This window comes from Scyliorhinus torazame, chromosome 18, assembly GCF_047496885.1.
Source record: "Scyliorhinus torazame isolate Kashiwa2021f chromosome 18, sScyTor2.1, whole genome shotgun sequence".
NCBI classification, from domain to species: Eukaryota; Metazoa; Chordata; class Chondrichthyes; order Carcharhiniformes; family Scyliorhinidae; genus Scyliorhinus; species Scyliorhinus torazame.
The window spans coordinates 101,261,807-101,287,194 of record NC_092724.1 but is presented as its reverse complement, the minus strand read 5'-3'; the positions used below and the strand labels follow the sequence as shown (position 1 = coordinate 101,287,194).

The window sequence follows — 25,388 nt, the reverse complement described above, 5'->3', positions numbered from 1 at the left end:
AGACGTCTCTTTTAGTTCTTTGCTTCTTCTAGCCAGTGTGGGTGGAAATGGGAAACACCAAAAGTGGCGCCATATCCAAGGATATCTTGGAAGACCTCAAAATGAATACCAAGTACTCAGAAGAGGAGCTTGCGGTATGGTACCAGACATTCTTGAAGGAGTGCCCAAGTGGTCTGATTAGCATGGAGCAATTTGAGAAGATCTACGCCAGCTTTTTCCCAGATAGGGACCCAAAGGCATACGCCCAACATGTCTTCAGGAGCTTTGACACCAATAGTGATGGGACCTTGGATTTTAAGGAATATATCATTGCCCTTCACCTCACCTCCTCTGGAAAGATGTCTCAGAAGCTTGAGTGGGCTTTCTCTCTCTATGATGTGGATGGCAATGGCACAATCAACAAGGAAGAAATATTGGAAATCGTCAAGGTACAGTTGATTTTTAAAAATCAATGCACACGTTTGCACAATATCAGCTTTACAAATCGGCACAATATTATGTCGCTCAATTTGCATTTTGAGATTGTTTTCTTCTTTATACTTCTCCTCAATCTTTATTCTTAGTCTGCGGAGAATATTTTTCAGGCAACACTTGTAATCGAGGCCTGCTTTGTAGCCAGTGACCATTACAAACAGTAAAGAAGCAGGGGATGAATGGGGCTAACTCTATTAGTTTTCTCCTCTTGGTGAATAAGATCTTCATCTTTTCCTAAAATAATCTGGAGCCTTCCCAATATGCATAATGGCATTGTGTAAATTTTACCATTATGGAACTTAATTTAAACTTTGAAGTAACTTTAACTGGTGCATTATTGACAAATAGTCCAAAACATCTTTTGGCACTTTGCTTTTGAAGTACAGCCACAATTATGTAGCTGGAACAAGCAGAAAATATGCTCACAGCAAGATTGCACAAACAGAAAATGAATGAACAACCAGGTTTTGTTTCTTCATGGATTTGATCGTAGGAGAAACATGAGCTCAGTTACTGGGACAATTTCCTGATCTTATTTGAATATGCCATGGGACCCCATACACTGATTTTGTAGCACAATCATAATTTAAATATAAAACACATCACCCGAATAACTCTAAGTACATAGCATCCGATAATAGATAGAATTGTCAATTCATATTTGAATCTCATTAAGTATGTTTATACTGCAATCACAGAGGAATTATTAGATTGAAGAAGACTGACTAAATTCATAGTAGTGGTCCTAAATGAGTATGGTGAAAATATTGAAGGTTTCTTAGTGATACGCCCACAGTCACTCTTTCAGCTGCATTTCAAAATTTTAAGAATGGTTGCGAAGACTTCTGTTTGTTTCTCTTTGAGATGTCCTGAGCTCAGAAAAGATTTAATTAAATACCTGTGGGGGAAATTAGATCACACTCAGACGCGAACATGCTACGCATGTTTTTTTCAATGCAAGCAGGATGCAAATTTTATGCTTGCTGCTGATTTGCATGAAGGTTGCATGCATCTACTGGGACACAAGTTCCTGCGAAACTAGCAATACTTAAAGCTAACGTCCATTTTTTAAAGTCAACCTGCACCTCTTACAAGGGAGATGCAATCTGGCTTGGAGAAGGTCTTGGGAGTAGTTTGGGAAGGCGCCTGACCTGAGAAACAGTAACTAATTGCGCAACAGGTTCTATGTTTCTCAAATACAGCACTGGAGACTTTGGTGCAGGAGGAGGAGAAGGTGAGAAGCGCCTTCCATCACAGGGGCACAGGATCAGGACACTCCAGATCAACCCTGAGAACGCAATGGGAGTAGGTAGCTGTCATAGTCAATGCACCTAGTGTAGCCCAAAGGAGCAGCATACAATTCTGCAAGTTTATTAGTCTTATATAAGTGATCAGGATCAGGGAGGTCATCTTCAACTGAATCAATAATCTCACACACTGTTCCATTCACCAATCCCTTTCACTCACCTACCAATTACTTCTATCAATCATGACTATTGAGCCACCTCACCCTCACACACTTATCACTGTTGCAGGTCTCACACACACACATCATGGTTTGCACGGACTGCCAGCTGTTGAACTATGACAGGCTATTCACATAAACTCATTGCAACGCACTCACCAACATACTTACATCTCTCTAACAGAGGAAGCAGCAGCACCCATGGTGGAACACAAGTATGACTGAATGTACTTACCCATGTGGAGGAGCCAGCCATGTGCTCATACCCAATCCTTTTTCTCATTCCCTACTTCTCCCTCATTTCACAATCTTCTTATTTACATGCTGCGCATGGCGTAAGAATGTACATCTTTCTTCCCCCTCCTCCCCACTTCTCCACCCCACAACACAATCAAACCGTTGTGCCCTTTTCCTTTCAAATATCCAAGAACTGGTACTTGCCAAGGCTAAAAGATCAAAAGGTGTAAGAGCAGGAAGACAATTAAGAAGTAGGAGTACTGTATTTGCTCTGACATTGTTATGGCACCCTGGGCAGGTGTGCAATTAATTGGAACCTCATTTGGCCCGGAGACACAACAAAATTGAATTAACCAATAATTCTTATAAAAACGCCCAAACTCTTTGGCCCTTAGCTGCGCTGTAATTACAGTCACCAGGTTTGTAAGTTGAAACACAATTACTGTTGTTTATAACAGAGTAAAGGTGAAATATGCAGTAATTACAACTGGATGACCAACAAGCTAACCTACTATCTGCTTTTATTATCTCACCCCCTACCCAAACGCAAGACAGACAACCGACAGACACGGCCGGGGGGAGGGGGGTTGGTGATGGTCGGGAAAGGGGTGAAAATAATAAAGATGAAGGTCAAATGATAAAAGTCCTTGGTTCCAATGGTAGTTTTTTTAGCTTGCTTTCCTCACAGCATGCTGGTTGATCAAAGTTCTTGGTTCGTAACCTGTAACGATCTTCGCTGTAGCTTAGAAACATATTGCAGCTTTTCTGGGAGAGACCCCTTGGCTTCAAATAAAACTCTGCTTTCAGATTATGGTTTACTTCCAGGCATCTGCCTTTTGGTCAGTTTACATCAGCCCTTTCTGCAGAGAGGGTTAGTTGGTTCTCCCTGTGTGCAGCCTTAGCTCCCCGGTCGGCTCCCCGGTACATAGGTTCATCCAGGCTCCCTGCCAGTTCAGAATCACAGCCTTTCTGGAGAAAAGTGAGAGGGATGAAGACAGCGGTCCTTACTCACACGTGCAAGGAGTCAAACTGAAATTAAAAGTCAACTCCTGCAACTCTGAAACATTCCAGTGTGCTCAGATCTAATCACCATCTGTTACTGAGCAGAGTACTGCCTTTTGGGCTAATTCATTCACCACCAGACAAATTGATCAAATCGAGTCATCACTGATGTCACCAATTACCAATTTAAAACAGCATACCCTTCTGGATCCTTCTGTTTGAATAAAATCACAGGCTGTTTTGACTGTACCATTAACATCCAGTAAACGTCCATGGATCAAAAATGTAACAGCAAAAATAAAAGGGAAAATAAGGGAACAAACAGGAACAAACAGGAAGGACCTTACATACCTTCTCCTTAAAAGAATGAAACTTCAGGGCACAGACATTTGATTACGAGGTATGCAAGACATAAATCACAAACCCATATCTATTTATCCTTCCTCATTATATAAGTTCTCTTCCCAGTCTCTACACTGGAAACTCATCAGCCATTAAACTGGTGACAATGCATCTGCAATCGCATTATTCTTTCTTGGAATATGTACAATTCTATCATTGAACTGTTGTAATAACAAACACCAATGGAATCACCTTATGTTCCGGGTTTTAAACCTGTCAAGTGGATTATGGTCTGGAAATGTCCAGGGCGGCCAGCACCGTTTCGTCCTCCAACATGACCTTCAATCTCCCAACCTCTATTTGCCATTCTGTGGACCACAGCGATCTCACCAACATGTCCAACATGCATGGTATTTCAGTCTCTAACTGTCGAGATGGGTGTGGTTTATTGGTTCAGGATTTCTTATGTCCGTGAGTGCTCTCTGGTGTTTCCCTACAACTCTGTGCATACTCTTTCTGCTCTCATGTAAGGCGGTTAATCTTTTTTGATTGTCCAATGAATATTTAACCAAATTTTGAGGACCTTCTGCAACTCAACTGTAAGTGGTATTTGAAGATGAGACCTCTTAAAACTGAATAGCTGTGATGCCACTAGAGTAGTTTTACATAAATTAGCTTATTAAGGATTGAGATTAATTATAGACAGTGTACTGGGTAATCATTATTAACCATTAAACCTGTATTTTAGGACATAGCAGTGATAATCATGTAAATTGTGGCTACAAGCAGTGGCCAAGCAGTGGCCACAATGCATGATGGGATTTAGGCCAGCTAACTTGCCCATGATTTTGAGACATAGGAGATGTGTGATCAGCAGATTACATAGTAAGCAAGTTTTTATCAGTGGCCCCAATGTCCTCTGGAAGTGAAAAGGAAGCCATTTTTGATATCCTGGCTCTCTGAAACAATCCACGGAGTAAAAATGATGCCAGTTCTGCCATCCTGTTTTTAACTGAACAAAGGGTCGGCAGGATGCTAGGATGGGGAAAACAACTTAAGATTGACGTAAAACGGACTTCCGGTGACGGCGGGCGGGAGACGGCAGCACAATGGAGGGCTCCCGTTCGGGAACGGCATTTTCGGGGCTTTAAGCCCGGTCCCAGCGTCCACGGAGGCGGCAAAAGCAGGAAGAAACAGTAAAGGCACAGTAAAGAAAAATGTCGAGGATAAGCAAATAATCGTCCGTAAAGAAAACAGCTGAAGGTCCGTCGGGGAGTGGAAAGGTCACCGCGGGGTCACCAAGGAAAATGGAGGCTGGAGCACCAGGGGAGGCCCATTGCTTACGGCTGAAGAAATAACTAAGGTGATGGCTGCGGAATTCGAAAGGCAGTTTACAAGATACATGGAGACAATGAGGAAAGAGATGAGAGAGGTTTTGAGTGCGCTGGTGGAGGAGGCGATTTCCCCGGTGATGATGGCGGTGGCGAGCGCAGTGGCGGAGGTGCGAGAGCAAGGGGAGGCGCTGAAGGAAGTGGAAGAGACATTATTGCAGCACGGTGATCAACTTGCCTCGATGGGGAAGGAGATGCGGAAGGTGATGGACATTAACAAGGATCTGCGAGGAAAAATGTAAGACCTGGAAAACAGATCCAGGCGACAGAATTTGAGGATTGTGGGGCTGCCCGAAGGAGTTGAAGGACCGAGGCCAATTGAGTATTTTGCCACGATGCTGGCGAAACTATTGGGGGAGGGGGAGGATCCCTCCCGATATGAACTGGATCGGGCTCATCGGTCGTGGAGGCCTGTACCAATGGCAAGTGAGCCGCCAAGGGTAGTGACTCTGTGCTTCCATAGGTACAGTGTGAAGGAGAAGGTCCTGAGCTGGGCCAAGCAGAAGCGAGTGGTGCAGTGGGCTGGAGCTGGTATACGTGTATACCAGGACTTTATGGTGGAGCTGGCGAGGAGGCGGGCTGCCTTCAACCGGGTGAAGAGGGCACTGTACATTAGCAAGGTGCAGTGCGGCATTGTATATCCAGCGAAGCTGAGGGTGACTTACAAGCTCAGGGACTTTTATTTTGGAAAGGCGGAAGCAGCGGAGGAGTTTGCAAAGGCAGAAGGACTGTGGCAGAACTGAGAAATTGAGAAATGGCCATGTGCCGATGTGACCTCATGACTGACTGTATTTTCTTCTTTTTTTGTTTCACTGCGTGCGGGTGTATGGGCTAAAGGAGCCAATGTTGTATATATTTGGACAAGGGAAGTGATGGGACTTTCAGACGAAATGAGGGCTCTTTGGGGTGTAGGTCGAAATGCGGGGTTTGTGTGCTAAAAGGGGATTCCTGGGCTTTCCTAGGGCCGGGCAAGGGGGAAAGGGACCCAGGCGGGGGCCTCCACGCTGGCCAGTTTAAGCCGGCAAGTGAGCGGGAGTGAGGTAGGGGGAGGAGCTGCGGCCATCGGAGCCTGGCAGAACAGGGACCGAGTGGTCTAGCCGGAGTGGAAAGTTGGGGGGAAGGAACCAAGGTTGGGGGGAGGGGTTTTACAAGAGGCAGTGGACGGGAGGAGTTGGAGACGGGGGGGGGGGGGGGGTGTACAACTCTTGGGTATCATGTACGGTACTCTTTCAGAGGCTGGATGGCATTGAGTGTAGTGGGGGGAGGGGGAGTGGACTCTATAGGTCAATGGTGACCATGGGTGGTCCCGGACTCCTTTTTCTTTTTCTCCTTTATTTTTTGTTGCCACCGTGGGAGGGTTTGTTTTATTGGATGCATATATTGACAGGTAGGCCGTGGTTTGGGGTGGTGGGAGGATGGGATCTGTGGGTGGGGTGTAAATTTTGAAGGAAAATGTGAAAATGGAGAATACAAACATTTTTTTTAAAATAAAAAGATTGACGTAAAACCTTTTGGTAAACAACAGGTAACAGGATGAGGCTCAATCATGGGATGATCGCAATTTTATTGGATAGATTTGGACATGACAGCTTCAGGGATTGGATCGAGTCTAACTGGGGTGGGCTATTGATTTTTGGAAATTGTATAATTGATGTGCTTTTATCAGTGTTTAGCAGATAGATCTTGGCAAGCATCCAGATCTCATCTCTCGTGTACACAAACTCAAGCTTGGGAAAATAAAACCGTCTTATCCAGATTGTTTATGTGTCTGTTGCTCTCTGTACTGAGTTGAGCCACAGGGAAGGACCCCACATGAAAGCTGACTCATTACACAGGTCTTGAAACCACTCCTACAGTATTGTCAATGCTGAAGGAAATATCTGTTTAATTTCCAATGAATAAACATTCATTAGCCCCTCCAACTTCACATTCTCTCGTGTCCGTCACATGGCTAGCTTCAGCAAAAAGTGCAGCTGAAGTTTCAATCCTCCCAGAGTTAGTTGGCTTCATATACACCATTCTTGGTTTTACAGCTTTTACCTCCTCATTGAAGTTTTCACAATCACAATCCCTATCTTAATTTGGTAACACAGACTGAAACAGTTTGTGCTTTCCAGATTTCAATTGTTCTTTACTTTCAGAATCTAAAGATAGCACGTCATTGACATCATAAACTTTTGGTTGGTGTTAACAGATGCAGTGGATGAACCACCACGTGGTTCTCCATCCACCTTCCTCTTAATTTTTGAAAGGAATTGATTACTGACTATCTTATCTCCATTGCTTCTTTTACCTCAAAGAGGCACTGTGGACCTTTAAAAGGATGTGGGTTAACCAGCCATTTGCTTAGTGTCACTTCACAGTTCTACTATCCTCGTCTTGACTAACTAATGCCATGCTATCATGTATATTTTCCTTCAAAGCAAGCATGCTCTTGCACCTGAAGTTAATGGTAATGGGGTTGACTACAAGAGGCTGTCACCAAATTACTTTCAGGAAAGTCGAAGTCACTTTCTTCCAACGGTTTTCTGCCTTCTTTACTAGCTTTGGAAGAATTCCTTGCCATTTGTTCAAGGTTAGTTAGTGACAGGTCTATTCTCTAACAGCTGTTTATCATCACTTCATAATCAGAGCCGAAATTGGATTCAGAATTCTCATCTGCCTCTTCATCACTGTCACTACCATTAGATTCAGACTCCTCTTTTCTATGGTCACTTTCAGTTTTAGAGTTCTCAGAATCTGGGTCTCTACTAGCTTTTATCTTTGACAAGTCTATGCGAGGAATCGTTCCTGTAGAGATAATTTCATCTGTATCGGCCGAATCAGAATCCCTACCATTATCACTTGATTAGTGATTAACTATTTCTTTCTTTGAGTCACTGACTGTCCATTGAGTTTTCCTAACTCTCACAGACCCAACTGTTGGTATCTGTATGCTAACTGCAGTACATCCCTCGGACTCTCCGTTTTCATGGGTGAAGCTACAGCCTTCACTCCTGCCATACCATCCCCAAAAGCTAATGTACTCCTTCCACTGGGAATTCCTTCACCACTCTGACAAATATTGGACCTGACACTAAATCACATTCCGATTAGATGTTATACACTAGAACTGGGGTACAATCTCCAGCTATCCCCTTTGCTACTATCACAGCTTTCATTGAACTCTCTGGAGAGAAAGCCAAATCCTTCTTCAGTAGCACCTATGCTCCATAAGATAGTTACGAGTTTGACTACATAAGTGGAGGAAAATCAGCTGACATTCCCCTTAGACACAAAACTGGCAAATCTCTCATCTACCTCATTCCTCACATCTGCTCCCCACAGCAGTGTTTACCTCAGGTCATCTAAGTCCAATTAAAGCTACAGTCTGCCCTGTAGTGTTCTCCACTTTTGTTCCCTTTTCGGAATCCTCCTTATGAACTCCCACAAGTCCCACGGGCTTTCCTTTCAATTTCCAACAGGCTGAACGAACGTGTCCCACTTTGTAACAAAGGTAACACTTAGGCTTCCAAGCCTCACTTCCATGCTCAGTACCTTTTCTACCTGGTCTGAGGAGAAGATTTTGGAGAATTCCCAGCTATCCTTTCCTTATCTTGGCTACCTGCCTGGCTTTCGCTCTCCTGCTTCCTATCCTTTTCAAAATTATGGGGGCGATGGATCACAGGTATAAATTTATGGAGTAGCAGGAAGGACCCTTAGAACACTCACAGCCACCAGCTCAGATACTGATACTGTGCAAAGTTTAGTGGCTATCCTAGAGATGGAACATAGAATTGATACACTGCAGAAGGAGACCATTTGGCCCATCCAGTCTGCACTGACCCTCTGAAAGAGCTCCCACCCTTTTCCTGTAAACCAACCCAACCTTTTGGATACTAAGGGGCAACTTAGCATGGCCAATTCACCTAACCTGCACATCTTTGGACTGTGGGAAGAAACCAGAACACCCAGCGGAAACCCATGCAGACAAGGGGAGAATGTGCAGACACCTCACAGATGGTTACCCAAGACCGGAATTGAACCCGGGTCCCTGGTGCTTTGAGGCAGCAGTGCTAGCCACTGTGCCACCTGCCACCCAAAGGGTCCAAAGCACTGTAGTGATTCTATGTTCCATCTCTAAGATAGCCTCTAAACTTTGCACGGAGGTCCCGTCGATTTCTGCTGCAGGGGATTCAGATAAGGCAGGGAGCAGAGGGAAGCCGATCGGCATGAACAATGAACTGCTTGGTGCTTTGGTAGGCCTACCAAAAAGGCTGTGGTTAATGGTTGATGGAAGAACCCAGCACCAAGCAATATCTAGCTGCTGCAGTGGAACCTCGGACAGAAGACTTTATGGCTGAGATTACTGCCAGAACAGCTGCAGATGGCAATGTGCGAAGGGTCTACAAGGTGTCATAGAAGTTCAGGGGTTTGTCTTCCAACACATTACTAGGGTTGCTAAGCCCTCTCGCGCATTCCCCCAAGCACTCTGACGCATATCCCCAAGCCCAGTCGCGCATACTCCCCCTGCAAACCCTCTCTTGCATACTCCCAGCATCTCCCCCACCCACCCACTCCCAGGAACCACAGCAGTGACATTTGGTCAATTGTGCACAAACCTGTTGTCCTCTTTCAGGATGAAGGTTTTCATCCTCACCATTGTCACTTCACCAGTGCTGCTGCCTAACAGCCAGCCAGCTCAGACCACAGCCAGCCAGCTCAGCCCACCGCCATTCATGCTGAGTGGTGCAACCCAATACCCGTCCTTCAAGGGCTAGAGCTGCTTAATGTCATATTGTAACTCCACCTGCAGCCTCTCCCATTGAAAGCTAATAACTTTCCACCAGTCATGCTGCAGCCATTGGGGCAGCGTTGCACAGGAGCCGCAGACAGAGAAACGCATCTGGAAGACAGGCACTAAGGGAATGAACAAAGTTGATCAGTTGAATTTTGTATGAAATTTCGCGAAGCTCCATTTATAAAGCTGTTCGAAACATTTGTTTTATTATTTCCTTTATGTTAGTAAAGAGGTTAAGTGGATGTTCTGATGATTAGTGGAAAAATGTTTGACTGGTGTTCAATGGGAATTAGGTTTTCCTTTTCTAGTACAACAATTGATGGGTCATTTATCCACAGTCTAGCCAGAAAGAGCAGCACGGCGGCACAGTGGTTAGCACCAGGGAACTGGGTTCAGTTTTGGCCTTGGGTGACTGTCCGTGTGGAGTTGCACTCTCTCCCCGTGTCTGCATGGGTTTCCTTCGGGTGCTCCGCTTTCCTCCCACAGTCCAAAGATATGTAGGTTAGTTGGATTGGCCATGATAAATTCCCCCTTAGTGCCCAAAGGGTTAGGTGTGGTTACTGGGTTACCAGAATAGGGTGGAGGCTTGAGCATAGGGAGGTTGCTCTTTCCAAGGGTCAGGGCGGACTCGATGGGCCGAATGGTCGAGGTAAGGAAATGGCTGGCTGAGGACCCTGGATGGGCATGGTCTCTTGCTGACAGCCCTTCACCCCCTTCTTCTCCTCCCACTATCAGAACCTTGTATCCCCCCCCCCTCCCCCAGGTAGCCTTTGCCCCTTCTCCCTGTCTTGTTGCAGCTGCAGGGGATATAAACCATTGCATACACGTTGGAAATTTATGCCACATGTGCAGAACCTTTGAAGTTAGAATGAAGGCCTTCATGGCCACACCATTCCTTGCAGCAATTAAAACCCCAAAACACCTCTACTAACTCAGCAACAACCAATGGATGTTAATCTGCAACTAACCTGCAAACCTCCTTTAAATAGCACCGGTGCCGGGTGGAGGGGTGAGCTGTGGGGCCTTTCCTGCTGCTGAAATCGTGTTCAGCTGTGTGCAGTTAGCAGAGGGTGCAATCTGATGTGGTCAGGCTGGAAACGGCACCACTAGAGCCAAATCAGACATGCATGCGGAGCTGCCTGCTCTGTGTACTCCACTACCCGTTCCCAGTGCTTGTGCTAATGCCCTCACCAAGACAGCATCGGGTGCAGCCAGTAGCATTGGCACCGCAAATTCCATTTTGGATCCAAAACAGAACCAGAAAGATGGGGGAAATGCAGCCAAATTTTGAGTCCATGTTCTTGCTTTCTTCGCCTTGTGGTTGGCAGCAAAGTATTAAAATAAAACACACAAAAAACAACTCTCTGTCCTGATCAGTGAGGTCTTTTGGAAAATGCGTAAGAACATCGTACGAGAAAAAGGCAGGTTCCAACTGCCTTCCAACAGACAAAACTCAAGAGTGGTTACGATTGTCCCCATCCCACAAAATATGACACAGTATATGGAAAGGCTCAGTAAACCAAGGTCCACCACACTAAGAAAACAAAAAGGGACGGTCAATAGAGAATTCAAGGTGCTATATTTAAATGCGCGCAGTGTACGGAACAAGGTAGATGAGCTTGTGGCCCAGATTGTGACTGGCAGGTATGATGTGGTAGGCATCACAGAGACATGGTTGCAGGGGGTTCAGGACTGGCATTTAAACATCCAGGGATTCACAACCTATCGAAAAGACAGAGAGGTGGGCAGAGGGGGCGGGGTTGCCTTGTTAATTAGGGATGAAATTAAATCAATAGCACTAAACGACATAGGGTCAGATGATGTGGAGTCTGTGTGGGTAGAGTTGAGGAACCACAAAGGCAAAAAAACCATAATGGGAGTTATGTACAGGCCTCCTAACAGTGGTCAGGACCGGGGGCACAAAATGCACCACGAAATAGAAAGTGCATGTCAGAAAGGCAAGGTCACAGTGATCATGGGGGACTTCAATATGCAGGTGGACTGGGTAAATAATGCTGCCTGCCAGTGGACCCAAGGAAAGGGAATTCATTGAATGTTTACAGGAGGGCTTTTTGGAACAGCTTGTGATGGAGCCCACGAGGGAACAGGCCATTCTGGACTTAGTGTTATGTAATGAGCCAGACTTGATTAAAGATCTAAAAGTAAGGGAGCACTTAGGAGGCAGTGATCATAATATGGTAGAATTCAATCTCCAATTTGAAAGAAAGAAGGTAGAATCAGATGTAAAGGTGTTACAGTTAAATAAAGGTAACTACAGGTGCATGAAGGAGGAACTGACGAAAATCAACTGGGAGCACAGCCTAGTGGGAAAGACAGTAGAACAGCAATGGCAGGAGTTTCTGGGAGTAATTGAGGACACAGTACAGAGGTTCATCCCAAAGAAAAGAAAGGTTATCAGAGGGGGGATGAGGCAGCCATGGCTGACAAAGGAAGTTAGGGAATGCATCAAAGCAAAAGAGAAAGCCTATAATGTGGCAAAGAGTAGTGGGAAGTCAGAAGATTGGGAAGACTACGAAAACAAACAGAGGATAACAAAGAGAGAAATAAGGAAAGAGAGGATCAAATTTGAAGGTAGGCTAGCCAGTAACATTAGGAATGATAGTAAAAGTATCTTTAAATACATTAAAAACAAACGGGAGGCAAAAGTTGACACTGGGCCGCTCCAAAATGACGCTGGTAATTTTGTGATGGGAGACAAGGAAATAGCTGAGGAACTGAATAAGTACTTTGTGTCAGTCTTCACAGTAGAAGACATGAGTAATATCCCAACAATTCCGGCGAGTCAGGGGGCAGAGTTGAATATGGTAGCCATCACAAAGGAGAAAGTGCTAGAGAAACTAAGAGGTCTAAAAATTGATAAATCCCCGGGCCCAGATGGGCTACATCCTAGAGTTCTAAAGGAGATAGCTGAAGAAATAGTGGAGGCGTTAGTTATGATCTTTCAAAAGTCACTGGAGTCAGGGAAAGTCCCAGAGGATTGGAAAATCGCTGTTGTAACCCCCCTGTTCAAGAAGGGAACAAGAAAAAAGATGGAAAATTATAGGCCAATTAGCCTAACCTCGGTTGTTGGCAAGATTCTAGAAACCATCGTTAAGGATGAGATTTCTAAATTCTTGGAAGTGCAGGGTCGGATTAGGACAAGTCAGCATGGATTTAGTAAGGGGAGGTCGTGCCTGACAAACCTGTTCGAGTTCTTTGAAGAGATAACAAATAGGTTAGACCAAGGAGAGCCAATGGATGTTATCTATCTTGACTTCCAAAAGGCCTTTGATAAGGTGCCTCACGGGAGACTGCTGAGTAAAATAAGGGCCCATGGTATTCGAGGCAAGGTACTAACATGGATTGACGATTGGCTGTCAGGCAGAAGGCAGAGAGTTGGGATAAAAGGTTCTTTTTCGGAATGGCAACCGGTGACGAGTGGTGTCCCGCAGGGTTCAGTGTTGGAGCCACAGCTGTTCTCTTTATATATTAACGATCTAGGTGACGGGACTGGAGGCATTCTGGCTAAGTTTGCCGATGGTACAAAGATAGGTGGAGGGGCAGTTAGTATTGAGGAGGTGGGGAGGCTGCAGAAAGCTTTAGACAGTTTATGAGAGTGGTCCAAGAAATGGCTGATGAAATTCAACGTGGGCAAGTGTGAGGTCTTGCACTTTGGAAAAAAGAATAGAGGCATGGACTATTTTCTAAACGGTGACAAAATTCATAATGCTGAAGTGCAAAGGGAGTCCTGGTCCAGGATTCTCTAAAGGTAAACTTGCAGGTAGAGTCCGTAATTAAGAAAGCAAATGCAATGTTGTCATTTATCTCAAGAGGCTTGGAATATAAAAGCAGGGATGTACTTCTGAAGCTTTATAAAGCATTAGTTAGGCCCCATTTAGAATACTGTGAGCAATTTTGGGCCCCACACCTCAGGAAGGACATACTGGCACTGGAGCGGCTCCAGCGGAGATTCACACGGATGATCCCAGGAATGGTAGGCCTAACATACGATGAACGTCTGAGGATCCTGGGATTATATGCATTGGAGTTTAGGAGGTTGAGGGGAGATCTAATAGAAACTTACAAGATAATGAATGGCATAGATAGGGTGGATGGAGGGAAGTTGTTTCCATTAACAGGGGAGACTAGTACCCAGGCGCACAGCCTTAGAATAAAAGGGAGTCACTTTAGAACAGAGATGAGGAGAAATTTCTTCAGCCAGAGAGTGGTGTGTCTGTGGAATTCATTGCCACAGAGGGCGGTGGAGGCCGGGACGTTGAGTGTCTTTAAGACAGAAGTTGATAAATTCTTGATTTCTCGAGGAATTAAGAGCTATGGAGAGAGAACGGGTAAATGGAGTTGAAATCAGCCATGATTGAATGGTGGAGTGGACTCAATGGGCCGAATGGCCTTACTTCCACTCCTATGTCTTATGGTCTTAACTGCGATGGGCTTTGCTTTGCACACACAGTTCAGGCTTGTGAATGTAAACGGTACTTGTTATGAGATATTGGAAGATGTTTGCATCTATATGGTCTTCAGGAGAGAGGAAAGGAAGAGATCATTTGAAAACAAAAACGGGGTTATTATCCGTCTTTTATTGACAGTTCTATAAGTTGCTTTGAAGTGAATCCAGTTTGATTTAATTTGGCGGCTGTGTCAATGAGAGAAATAAAGATAAACCTGTGAAAGGTATGCACAGACAACTGTGTCCTGTGCAGAATTATTGTCATTGTCTGTCAGTCTCATCTCCGCTTTTAGTGAAATCAATTTCTCATTCTTCCACAGGCGATATTTAAAATGATAAATGAGGATGAACAGAAGACCCTGCCAGAGGATGAGAACACCCCAGAGAAGAGGGCTGACAAAATCTGGGAGTACTTTGGCAAGAAGAAAAATGGTAAGTGTGAGATGTTTGGGAAAGGGAAAGGGTAATGCTGGGGTTGGTGAGGTGCAGGAGAGAACTGCTCAATACATAGGCCCCTGGTGTATTTCCTGAATTACGCTGGACTCTCATTGCATCTGGTTGGACATAGTACACCCAAGGTGCCAGATCGGACGGCGTGATCCTTAAAGGCAAACGCTGCTTTCGAGGGGAACATCTCAGTGGCTGCTGTACTGTCGACTCGCCATCGGAGATTTCCGACGCCGAAGTTTCCATTTCCGAATCTGTGTCCACGAACCCAGTCACCTCGCCATCTTTACCCCCTTGGGCTTCTGAGGTACCAGAGTCGGCTGGATGAGAACTTTAGACTAACTTGGAAATTTTTGAAGAATTGTTTCCCTGGGACCAATATGATGAATGGGCTTTCGCATGATTCGACCTTAGACTTGTACTTGATGGGAAACTGGTCTTGTCTGGCAGAGGATAATCCTGGAACCCACTGGCACAATTTGCAAAGTTTCAAATATAAAGCGTGTCACCTGGTACAAAGCATCTGGGTGATCGATGTTGAACAGGGCAATGCACTAGCAGCTCTAGTGGCGCACTTTTGCACCTATGTTGGAGAAAATCTTACTAAGGTAGGTTGGAAGTCTACGCCCCAACAGCATTTCAGCCAGGGTCTTGCGGGTCACTGCATGTGGAGTGGTCCGACAGCAAAATAAGAAACGAGCCAACCTTGTGTCCATTGAACCTGGAGACTGCTTCTTGAGGCCTCTTTTGAATGTCTGTACTGCCCGCTTCTGCTAAACCATTGGACGGCAGGTGGTATGGGGCAGTACGAATGTGCCGTACCCCATTCACCTTCAAAAACCCGAGAACTCCTCGTTCGTGAAAGGGGTCTCATTGTCTGCAACGAGCACTTCAGGGATGCCATGCGTGTAAAACGACAATCACAACTTCTTGATGTTTACCAAGCAGGTGGTTGCCGCCATCTTGTGGTACTCCAGCCATTTTGAATGGGCGTCAATTAATAGGAGTAACATTGAACCCTGAATGCAATCGTGCCCACAGCTGTCCTGGTCATTCCCAAGGGTGAAGGGGCACAGCAGGTGGGAGCTTTTGGTGGTCCTGACAAACAGTGCATTGCCGGGCCATCTTCAATGTCCGCATCCAGGCCCGGCCACCAGACATAACTGCCAACATCTTCATTTTGGACACCTGGATGTCTATTGTGATTGTCCTTTAATATCAGCTCCTGACTTTTTTCAGGAACGACAATGCACATACCCCATAACAGTATACCGTCCTCCACACTAAACATTGACAGTTTTGACGAAAATTCCCTCAACTTGCCTGCTAGCTGTTAAAAATTCATTTGTGAGATGTGGCTGTCACTGGTTAGGCCAGCATTTATTGCCCAATACTAGTTGCCCTGCAGAAGGTGGCAGTGAGTTACTTTCTTGAACCGCTGCAGTCCTTGAGGTGTAGGTACACCCACTGTGCTGTGAGGGATGGAGTTCCAGGATTTTGTCCCAGCGACAGTGAAGGAACGGCAAAATATTTCCAAGTCAGGGTGGTGAGTGACTTGGAGGGGAACCGCCAGGTGGTGGGGTTCCCAGGTATCTGCTGCTCTTGTCCTTCCAGATGGTAGTGGTCATGGGTGTGGAAGGTGCTGTCTAAGGAAACTTGGTGAGTTACTGCAGTGCATCTTATAGATGGTACACACGGCTTCCACTGTCCGTTGGTGGTGGAGGGTATGAATGTTTGTGGAAGGGGGAGCATTCAAGCGGGCTGCTTTGTCCTGGATGGTGTTGAACTTCTTGAGTGTTGCTGGAGCTGCACTCATCCAGGCAAGTGGAGAGTATTCCATTACACTCCTGACTTGTGCCTTGTAGATAGTGGACATTCTTGGGAAAGAGGGGGGGGAGGGGCAGGGATCAGGAGGTCAGTTACTTGGCGTAGGATTCCTGCCCTGGTAGCCATAATCTAAATGTGGCCAGTCCAGTTCAATTTCTGATCAATGGTAACCCCCAGGATGTTGATTGTGGGGGATTCAGCGATGGTAATGCCATTGAATGTCAAGGGACGATGGTTAGATCCTCTCTTGTAGGAGATGGTCATTGCCTGGCACATGTGTGGTGCGAATGTAACTTGCCATTTGTCATCCCAAGCCTGGGCATTGTCCAGGCCTTGCTGCATTTGGACATGGAGTGCTTCATTATCTCAGGAGTTGCGAATGGTGCTGAACATCGTGCAGTCATCTGCAAACATCCCCACTTCTGACCTTATGATGGAAGGGAGGTCATTGATGAAGTAACTGAAGATGATTTGTCCTCGGACACTACCATAAAGACCTCCTGCAGTCTGCAGTGATGCCCTGGAGCTGTGAGGATTGACCTCCAACCACCATAATAATCTTCCTTTGTGCCAGGTGTTATGGGAGAGGTGTTTTCAGAACCCCAAAATGTATCATTTTTAATGGATTGTTGCTTTTGAAGCACACGGCTTGTTCCCCAGATGTAGTATTACAATTGTGGACACGTGGTTTTTAAAATAAAACAATGTTTATTCCATGAACTCAAATTAACCTTTTAAATAAACATTAGATCTCTTAACACCCCTTACTTCAAAGATAACCCCGAAAATAATACACTACCCAATCCTGCAAACTGTTCCTTTAAAACATCCAAAAGACATCAACCCTTCAAAAATAGGAGCACAACAGGTTACATTCAATATATTTATAGTCTTTGGATTTGCAGAAATCACCAGACCAGCTCTTTTCCTTCCTGCAGCTCTCAGCAAAACACACAGACACTCCCAGCTGCTCTCTCAAACTGAAACTAAAAACTTCAAAATGGCCGAGCTGAAGCCCAGTTCCACCCACACTCTGACTTCACTGCATTTCTTAAAGGTACATTGCTTAAACATCCATTTCTTAAAGGTACTCTCACAGGACACAGGTATGACTCCAACCAGCAGAGAATTTCCCCCCTGATTCCCATTGACTCCAGTTTAGCTAGGATTCCTTGATGCTAAACTCGGTAAAATGTTCCCTTGATGTCAAGGACAATCACTCTCACCTCATCTCTGGTATTCAGCACTTTTGTCCACGTTGGAACCAAAGCTGTAATGAGGTCAGGAGCTGAATGACCCTGGCAGAACCCAAATTGAGTGTCCATGAGCAGATTATTGCTGAGTAAGTGCCACTTGATAGCACTGTTGATGACTCCTTCCATCACTCGCTGGTGCTGGAGAGTAGACTGCTGGGTGGTAATTGGCTGGGTTGGATTTATCCTGTTTCTTGTGTACAGGATACACCTGAGCAATTTTCTACATTGCCAGGTAGATGCCAGTGTTGTAGCTGTACTGGAACAGCTTGCCTAGGCTTGCAGCAAGTTCTGGAGCACGATTGCCAGAAAATTGTCAGGGCCCATAGCCTTTGCTGTATCCAGTGCCTTCAGCCGTTTCTTGATATCACGTGGAGTGAATTGTATTGGCTGAAGGCTGACATCTGTGATGCTGGGGATCTCTGGAGGAGACCGAGTTGGTTCATTCACTCGGCACTTCTGACTGAAGATTGTTGCGAATGCCTCAAGCTTGTCTTTTGCACATATGTGTTGGGCTCCTCTAAATGAAATGAAAATGAAAATCGCTTATTGTCACAAGTAGGCTTCAAATGACATTACTGTGAAAAGCCCCTAGTCGCCACATTCCAGCACCTGTTTGGGGCGGCTGGTACGGGAATTGAACCGTGCTGCTGGCCTGCCTCGGTCTGCTTTCAAAACCAGCAATTTAGCCCTGTGCTAAACAGCCTGTGCTAAACATCATTGAGGATGGGGATATTTGTGCAGCCACCTCCTCCAGGGAGTTACTTAATTGTCCACCACCATTCACGGCTGGATGCGGACTGCAGAGCTTCGAGCTAATGCATTCGTTGTGGAATTGTTTAGCTCTAACTTGATGTTTATGCTGCTTGGCATACAAGTAGTCCTGTGTTGTAGCTTCAACAGGCTGACACCTCATTTTTTGGTATGCCTGATGTTGCTCTTGGCATGCTCTCCTGCACTCTTCATTCAACTAGGGTTAATCCCCTGGCTTGGTGGTAATATTAGAGTGGGGGATATGCTGGGCCATGAGGTTGCAGATTGTGGTTGAATACAATTCTGCTGCTGCTGATGGTGCACAGCACCTCATGAATGTCTGAGTCCATTCACGGGTCCGAGATGCCCTGATAGATAGAGTCCACCTGGGGGGACAATGTGGGGCTAATGGATAAAGTCAAATGGCTCAGTGGATCGGCATTTGCTATCTGGTTTCCTGGCTGATGCTGAAAGGAATGATCTTTAGTGACCAAGAGCAGGGCCCAGTGCTGGATCTTTGTGGAGGCGATGAGTGAGATCGCCTTGTCCTCCTGAAGATACCAAGAAAAGGCTAATGGTCCGTCATAAATAATGAAATGGCGGCCATAAACATATGGGTGAAATTTTTTCACTGGTCATACCACCACCAGACCCTCCTTTTCGATCTGCGCATATTTCCACTCCGCTGCAGTCAGTGTCCGAGAGATGAAAGCAATTGGCCACTCCCCACCATTCTCCATCCGGTGTGACAGAGCGGCCCCAATACCGTAAAGCGATGTATTGCACATGACGAGTAAGGTTTTGGCGGGATCGTAGTGGATCAGTAACCTGGAAGACGATAACTGCCTCTTCACCTGCAGAAAAGCTGTTTCTGGCTGCTCCCTCTATGCCCATACTAGATTCTTCTTCAAAAGGAGATGTAAGGGGGCCAACAGGGTTGCAAGGTTCAGGATGAACTTACCTTAATAGTTAACAAGTCCCAAAAGTGAACCAAGTTGTGAGACGTCTGTCAGGATGGGGACTTGCTGAATGGCGCGCACCTTGTGATGGGGCCTAAGCCTTCACGATCCACCTGGTGACTGAAGTAGGCCACCTTGCATTGAAGTTACATTTTGCCCACTGTAAGCGGACACCAGATTCACAGAAACATTTCAGTGCTGCCTCAAGGTTCTCTGGATGTTCTCCCGCAACCAGCACCTCATCCAAATAAACCACCAGGCACGGCAACCGCCTCAGGATGTTCTCCGTTACTCATTGAAATATAGCACAGGCAGAGGGCACCTCAAAAGGTAGCCGGGTGTACTCGTACAGTCCTCTGTGTGTATTTACTGTAAACATTTCTGGAAGGCCGCGTCCAACACATGGTTCATGTCGAGCTCAGTGAATGAACGTCCACCCTCCAGCTTCGCGCAAAGATTTTCAATGCGGGACAGAGGGTAGCAATCCAACCTTGAAGCCATATTCATGGTGAGCTTATTGTCCTCGCATAACTGGACTGGCTTGTCTAATTTTAACACCAGCACCATCGGCGGCGCCCTGTCCGTGAAACGAACAGACCTGATAATACCCAGATTTTCCAACCAACTGAGTTCAGTTCCTATTTTATCCAACAATGCATAGGGGACTGGGCTTGTCTGGAAATGCTGATGTTGGGCTCCCAAGTTGACATGAATGCGAGCTACGGCCTATTTTACCTTTCCCATCCCGGATTGAAATACTTCGGAGTACTCGCCCAACACTTTGCTTAAGCCCCCGGACTCCATCAGGAAGATGCATTGCCAATTTAGCTACAAATGATTGAACCAATCATGGCTCTACACATTCTTGTCCCCAGACCACAATAAGTGGAAGGTGTGCCAATTGGCGACTATAAACACATATAAACGGAGTCACAGTCATATCAATGGCCCACCAGTGTAGGTGGTCAAGCTAGCCTTGTTTAATGATGTTGAACGTATTCTTCACCACAACGGAAGCCGCCGTGCCAGTGTCCAATTCCATGTGCAACAAATGCCAGTTCACCTGCACTACAGTCCTTATGGGGGTCACTCGGGGAGCTGCCATACAATTTAACTGCATGCAGCCATCTTCCTCAGGCTCATCCAGCTGGAAGGTACAGGCTCTAGACTAACGCCTATCTCTATCAGGGTGCCTGGATCGGGTTGGGCTGCAGTTTGCGCTCTCATCTGGGATGGCGACCACACACCCTCAGTGGATTCCGAGGAGGTTTCCCTTTGGCATGACTCAATCTTCACCCAATGGTCGGGCCTTTACAGCACTTAGTCCAGGGCAAGGTAGGGGTCTGGGGAGGGGGCATACCCATGGCATTTACTTCTATGCCTTGTGTTTCCTGCACCCCTCACTCTGCGCTTTCCTGGCCAGCATCGACAACATCCTAACCCAGTACCCAGATGTATTTAGTGGGATGGGCACGCTGCCATACGAGTACAAGATTCTACTGCGGCCTGATGCCAAGCCAGTGGTCCACGCACCACGACGTGTCCCTGTTGCACTGAGAGAGCGCCTGAAGGCAGATCTCATGAGTCTCCAACAAAAAGGCATCATATCCAAGGTCACAACCGACTGGTTCAGCTCGATGGTGTGCGTAAAGCAGCCTTCGGGGGACCTACGCATCTGCATTGACCCCAAGGAACTAAGCAAAAACATTATGCAGGAACATTACCCCATCCCGAAGAGGGAACAAATCACGAGTGAGATGGCACACGCGCACTTCTTCACAAAATTGGACACATCCCAAGGATTTTGGCAAATCCAACTTGAAGAATCCAGCAGAAGGCTTTGCACTTTCAACACGCCTTTTGGCAGATTCTGCTACAACCGAATACCATTTGGCATCATCTCAGCATCAGAGATTTTCCATCGCATCATTGAACACTTGAAGGAGGGAATAGAAGGGGTTCGTGTCTACGTTGATGATATCATAATCTGGTCCACAACCCCAGAGGAACATGTGTCGCGACTCAAGAAATTATTCCGACGCATACATGAACATGGCCTCAAGCTAAACGGGTCCAAGTGCTGTTTTGGGACATCCACGCTGAAGTTCCTGGGCGATCAGATTTCGCAACATGGCGTGTGCCCGGACACAGACAAAATTAAAGCCATCGAGGCAATGAAAATCCCCGAGGACAAGAAGGCAGTATTGCGCTTCCTGGGAATGGTCAATTTCCTTGGCAAGTTCATCCTGAAATTGGTCACGGCCATCCACAACCTGGTGAAAAAAATCAACTGTCTTTGAGTGGAAGGCGGAGCACTGAACAGAGTGGCTGGAGCTGAAAGCCAAGCTCAGCACTGCACCCGTCCTTGCATTCTTTGATCCAGACTGAGAGATCAAGATATCAGATGCGAGTCAGGATGTCATTGGGGCGGTGTTGCTTCAAAGAGACGACATGTCATCCTGGGTACCAGTAGCATACGCATCACGGCCAATGACACCCACTGAGACCAGATATGCGCAGATTGAGGAGGAGTGTTTCGGTCTTCTCACCGGCATCTTCAAAGTTCATGATTATGTCTATGGCTTGCCAACATTTACTGTTGAGACGGATCATAGGTCCACATCATCCAAAAGGACCTGAACGACATGACGCCTCGTTTGCAGAGAATTCTGCTGAAACTCCGGAGGTATGATTTCAATTTGGTGTACACACCTGGCAAGGAGCTCATCAACGCCGATGCATTGTCCCGCTTCATCAACTCACCCAGTGAACCACTGGAGATCATCCAGCACATTGAATTGCAGGTACAACTGTGTGCAAGCACTCTCCCGGCAACAGATGAGAAGATCATTCTCATCCGAGAAGAGACGGCAGCGAGTCATCCACAACCTCAGCAATGGCTGGCAGAAAGGGCAATGCCCTCAATTCTACAACGTCAAGGATGACCTGATGCTGATCGACGGCATCCTGCTCAAGCTGGACAGGATAGTCATCCCGCTACGTCTCCAGAGCATGGTGCTGCGGCAGATACATGAGGGACACCTGGGTGTAGAAAAGTGCAGACGCAGGGCCTGTCAAACTGTCTACTGGCCCGGCATTAACCAGGACATCACGGATATGGTCCTGAACTGCGAAACCTGTCAGAGCTTCCAACCAGCACAGAGCAAGGAGACGCTCCAACCACATGATCTAGAGACCTCTCCATGGTCCAATGTTGGCATTGACCTATTCCACGCGAATGGCCGCGACTATATCTTAATCATGGATTACTTTTTGAACTATCCTGAGGTGCTGAAGCTGCCAGACCTCACCTCACGGACCGTCATCAAAGCGTCTAAAGAGACATTCTCACGGCATGGCATCCCGAACACCGTCATGAGCGACAATGGCCCGTGCTTCCACAGTCGAGAATGGTCCACGTTTGCCAAGAGCTACAATTTCAGGTATGGCACCTCCAGTCTGCACTATCCGCAGTCCAATGGAGCATCCTTTAGTTAAGACTGTATTAAGTAGCAGCCTGTGTTATCCGAAGCAGCATAACACATCAATTACTGTATTAATACATGCACAACTGACTGAATCAACTCTTGAAGTTTTACATCTCACCAGCCTGTGAGCTGTTAGGACGAGCTGATAAAAATTGACCTACTTACTGACAAAGGATCAAAGAAAAGCTGGCATGTATGGTGCAGTTTCTGGTGAAATACACTCGCTCAAAAGGTGATTCATTCAGTTGAAATACTTTCCAGTTTACTTAAGAATATCCCATTTATGTCAAAAAGTATCGCTGCTTTACGCAAACACTACTTTTTCACAATTTACATTCCAAAGAAACCAATATTAAAGAAATGACCATTGTACCTAGAATAATGAAGCAAAGGTTTATTTTCAACATACATATTTTTAAATTAAATGTCGTTTTCCACAGATAAACTATCGGAAGGCGAGTTTATTCAAGGCACCCTTGAAAACAGGGATATACTCCGACTGATACAGTTTGAACCTCAGAAAATGAAAGGAAAGCAACAGAAGCAATAATTTTCCAAACTGGAAACAATTTTTCCAAAGACTGTTCCAAGATTGTTTACATGTTACATATTTCTGCATAATATTGAGCAAGAGCTGTACACTTAAATTCAAGATATTCCACTGTTCATTTTCACTTTAACATACACATGTACTTCACACGGTTTACTGCATGCTCAGTGAATGTGATTGAGATTTTCCTAATCTGAAGTGATGGTTAAATCCTCTTAATCCACAAGGTCATTTACTGGCAATCCGTATCAGAACTTTTATGGATGTTTGGGTCCCAAATAAATGTCATTTAATTGTGTTACCTAGTTGCCTTATTGTACTTAACTAAGGAGAAGTTATGTGCATTTTCCTTTCTAATTGTCCATTTGTGGAATTTGAAGAGATCTTAATGTAATACATCCAGCATTGTCTGAGATTATTCTTTTTGTCAAGGTTAGAAATTTGATTTTAATATAGAAGGTGTTGTAGCATTAAGTAAAACCCACTTATAATTGAGACATATTGGAATAAGTATGGGTTGCACATGGATTTCGATCTGGAACTCCAGGTTTTGTTGAATTTCAACCCCAAATTTGGTTTCAGATGTAGATTCTCATCCTTTCATCACTATAATCTAGTTCCAGAAGTTATTTTATTGAAGGGCCGGGGGTATTCAATTGGGGGAGTTTCTACGATCAGTTGTCAATGAAAATGTTTCTGAGCAGCAACACAGAGCATCTGGGGTCAGGTTGCTGCCACCATTAACAAGACAACAACTTTAATTGGGCTCCTTCTGGTCCCAGTCCAGGTTTCAAGGGTGTCTCCAACACTGCAATTTGAATGCTTTTGCCTTTTGCCTCAGGATCCAAATTTCGGTACGAAACGGTGGCACAGTGGTTAGCACTGCTGCCTCCCGGCTCCAGGGTCCCAGGTGGATTGGTTGTGCTAAATTGCCTCCTAGTGTTCAAAAGGTTTGGTGGGGTAACTGGATTATGGGGATAGGGTGGTCTTTCCAAGGGCTGGTGCAGACTCGATGGGCCGAATGGCCTCCTTCTGCACTGTAAATTCTATGATTCTGTGATTTTATGATATCATCAGACCTTGACATTTCAGTAGTGAAGCAGCCCTGCCCAGTGGGCAGCTTCCACACTTCCGCAAATTCAGGAGTCAAATTTGTGGGTAGCGCAAACAAGGTGAAAACACAGTGGGTAACGACTGGCAGCTGTTTTAACTCCCCTCTCACCCCACTCCCCATCGGGCGGGTTGGTTAAAATGGGAGCACATGTCTCCAGCATATTTGCATTCTAGTTTCCAGGGCACATTGTGTGTCACTGGAGAGCACCACAACAGTGCTGCTACCTCACCGAGTGTATCAGTGTGAATAGTTTGCGAGCGCCACTGACAGCGTTTTACACTGACAACTGTTACACCTGGAACCACACTGAATGATAGACTGCGCATTCACATGGATAAGAAAAGCTGAAGAGGGCCAATTTTGGAGAAAAAAAAATCTAAATGTATTTGGATACTTTCAGCCTTTTGGGGGCTCTTTCCGCCGACCTGAACTGAACACATACCATTTGGGTTCATTAGGGCTGACAGACACTAGGCCCCAATCTCTTTGCTGAGGGTGGGGGGCATATTTGCATATTTCTTTCACGCAAGTGGCTGATGAGCAAATTTCAGGATGTTAAGTTCTGGCACAAAAATAAATTGAAATCCAAAAAGAAAAGTTGAGGTTTTAAGGAAACAAACAATTGCTGAGCAAGAGTACAGCGATGACTCAGCAATAAATTGTGAAGATAAAAAAGAGGAACCAATGAAAATCCACAGGATGTGAGCGGGTCAGTGTAGGGTGGGTGGATAAGTGTGAGTGGGTGTGTGTATGTACTGGTGTGGGATGTGAGACTGAGTGAGCAACCTGAGACTGGCTTTAAGACAGACTCACACTCACCCTCACACACTCGCTCAGT

The 25,388-nt window shown here is 45.8% G+C and overlaps 1 protein-coding gene across 1 annotated transcript; it reads left to right on the top strand.

Annotated features, from left to right (window-relative positions):
- Positions 1 to 23,734, top strand: LOC140394832 (S-modulin-like). Its single transcript, XM_072482009.1, has 3 exons — positions 1 to 428; positions 14,480 to 14,591; positions 23,327 to 23,734. Exons 1-3 carry the CDS (start codon positions 48 to 50, stop codon positions 23,434 to 23,436), a joined length of 603 nt encoding a protein of 200 aa, XP_072338110.1. The 5' UTR covers positions 1 to 47; the 3' UTR covers positions 23,437 to 23,734.
- Positions 23,735 to 25,388: the final 1,654 nt, after the last annotated feature.

Coding starts and splice junctions, on each gene's coding strand:
- LOC140394832 (XM_072482009.1), top strand. CDS start 48: ATGGGAAACACCAAAAGTGGCGCCATATCCAAGGATATCTTGGAAGAC. Junction 429..14,479: donor AAATATTGGAAATCGTCAAG/GTACAGTTGATT, acceptor ATTCTTCCACAG/GCGATATTTAAAATGATAAA. Junction 14,592..23,326: donor CTTTGGCAAGAAGAAAAATG/GTAAGTGTGAGA, acceptor CGTTTTCCACAG/ATAAACTATCGGAAGGCGAG.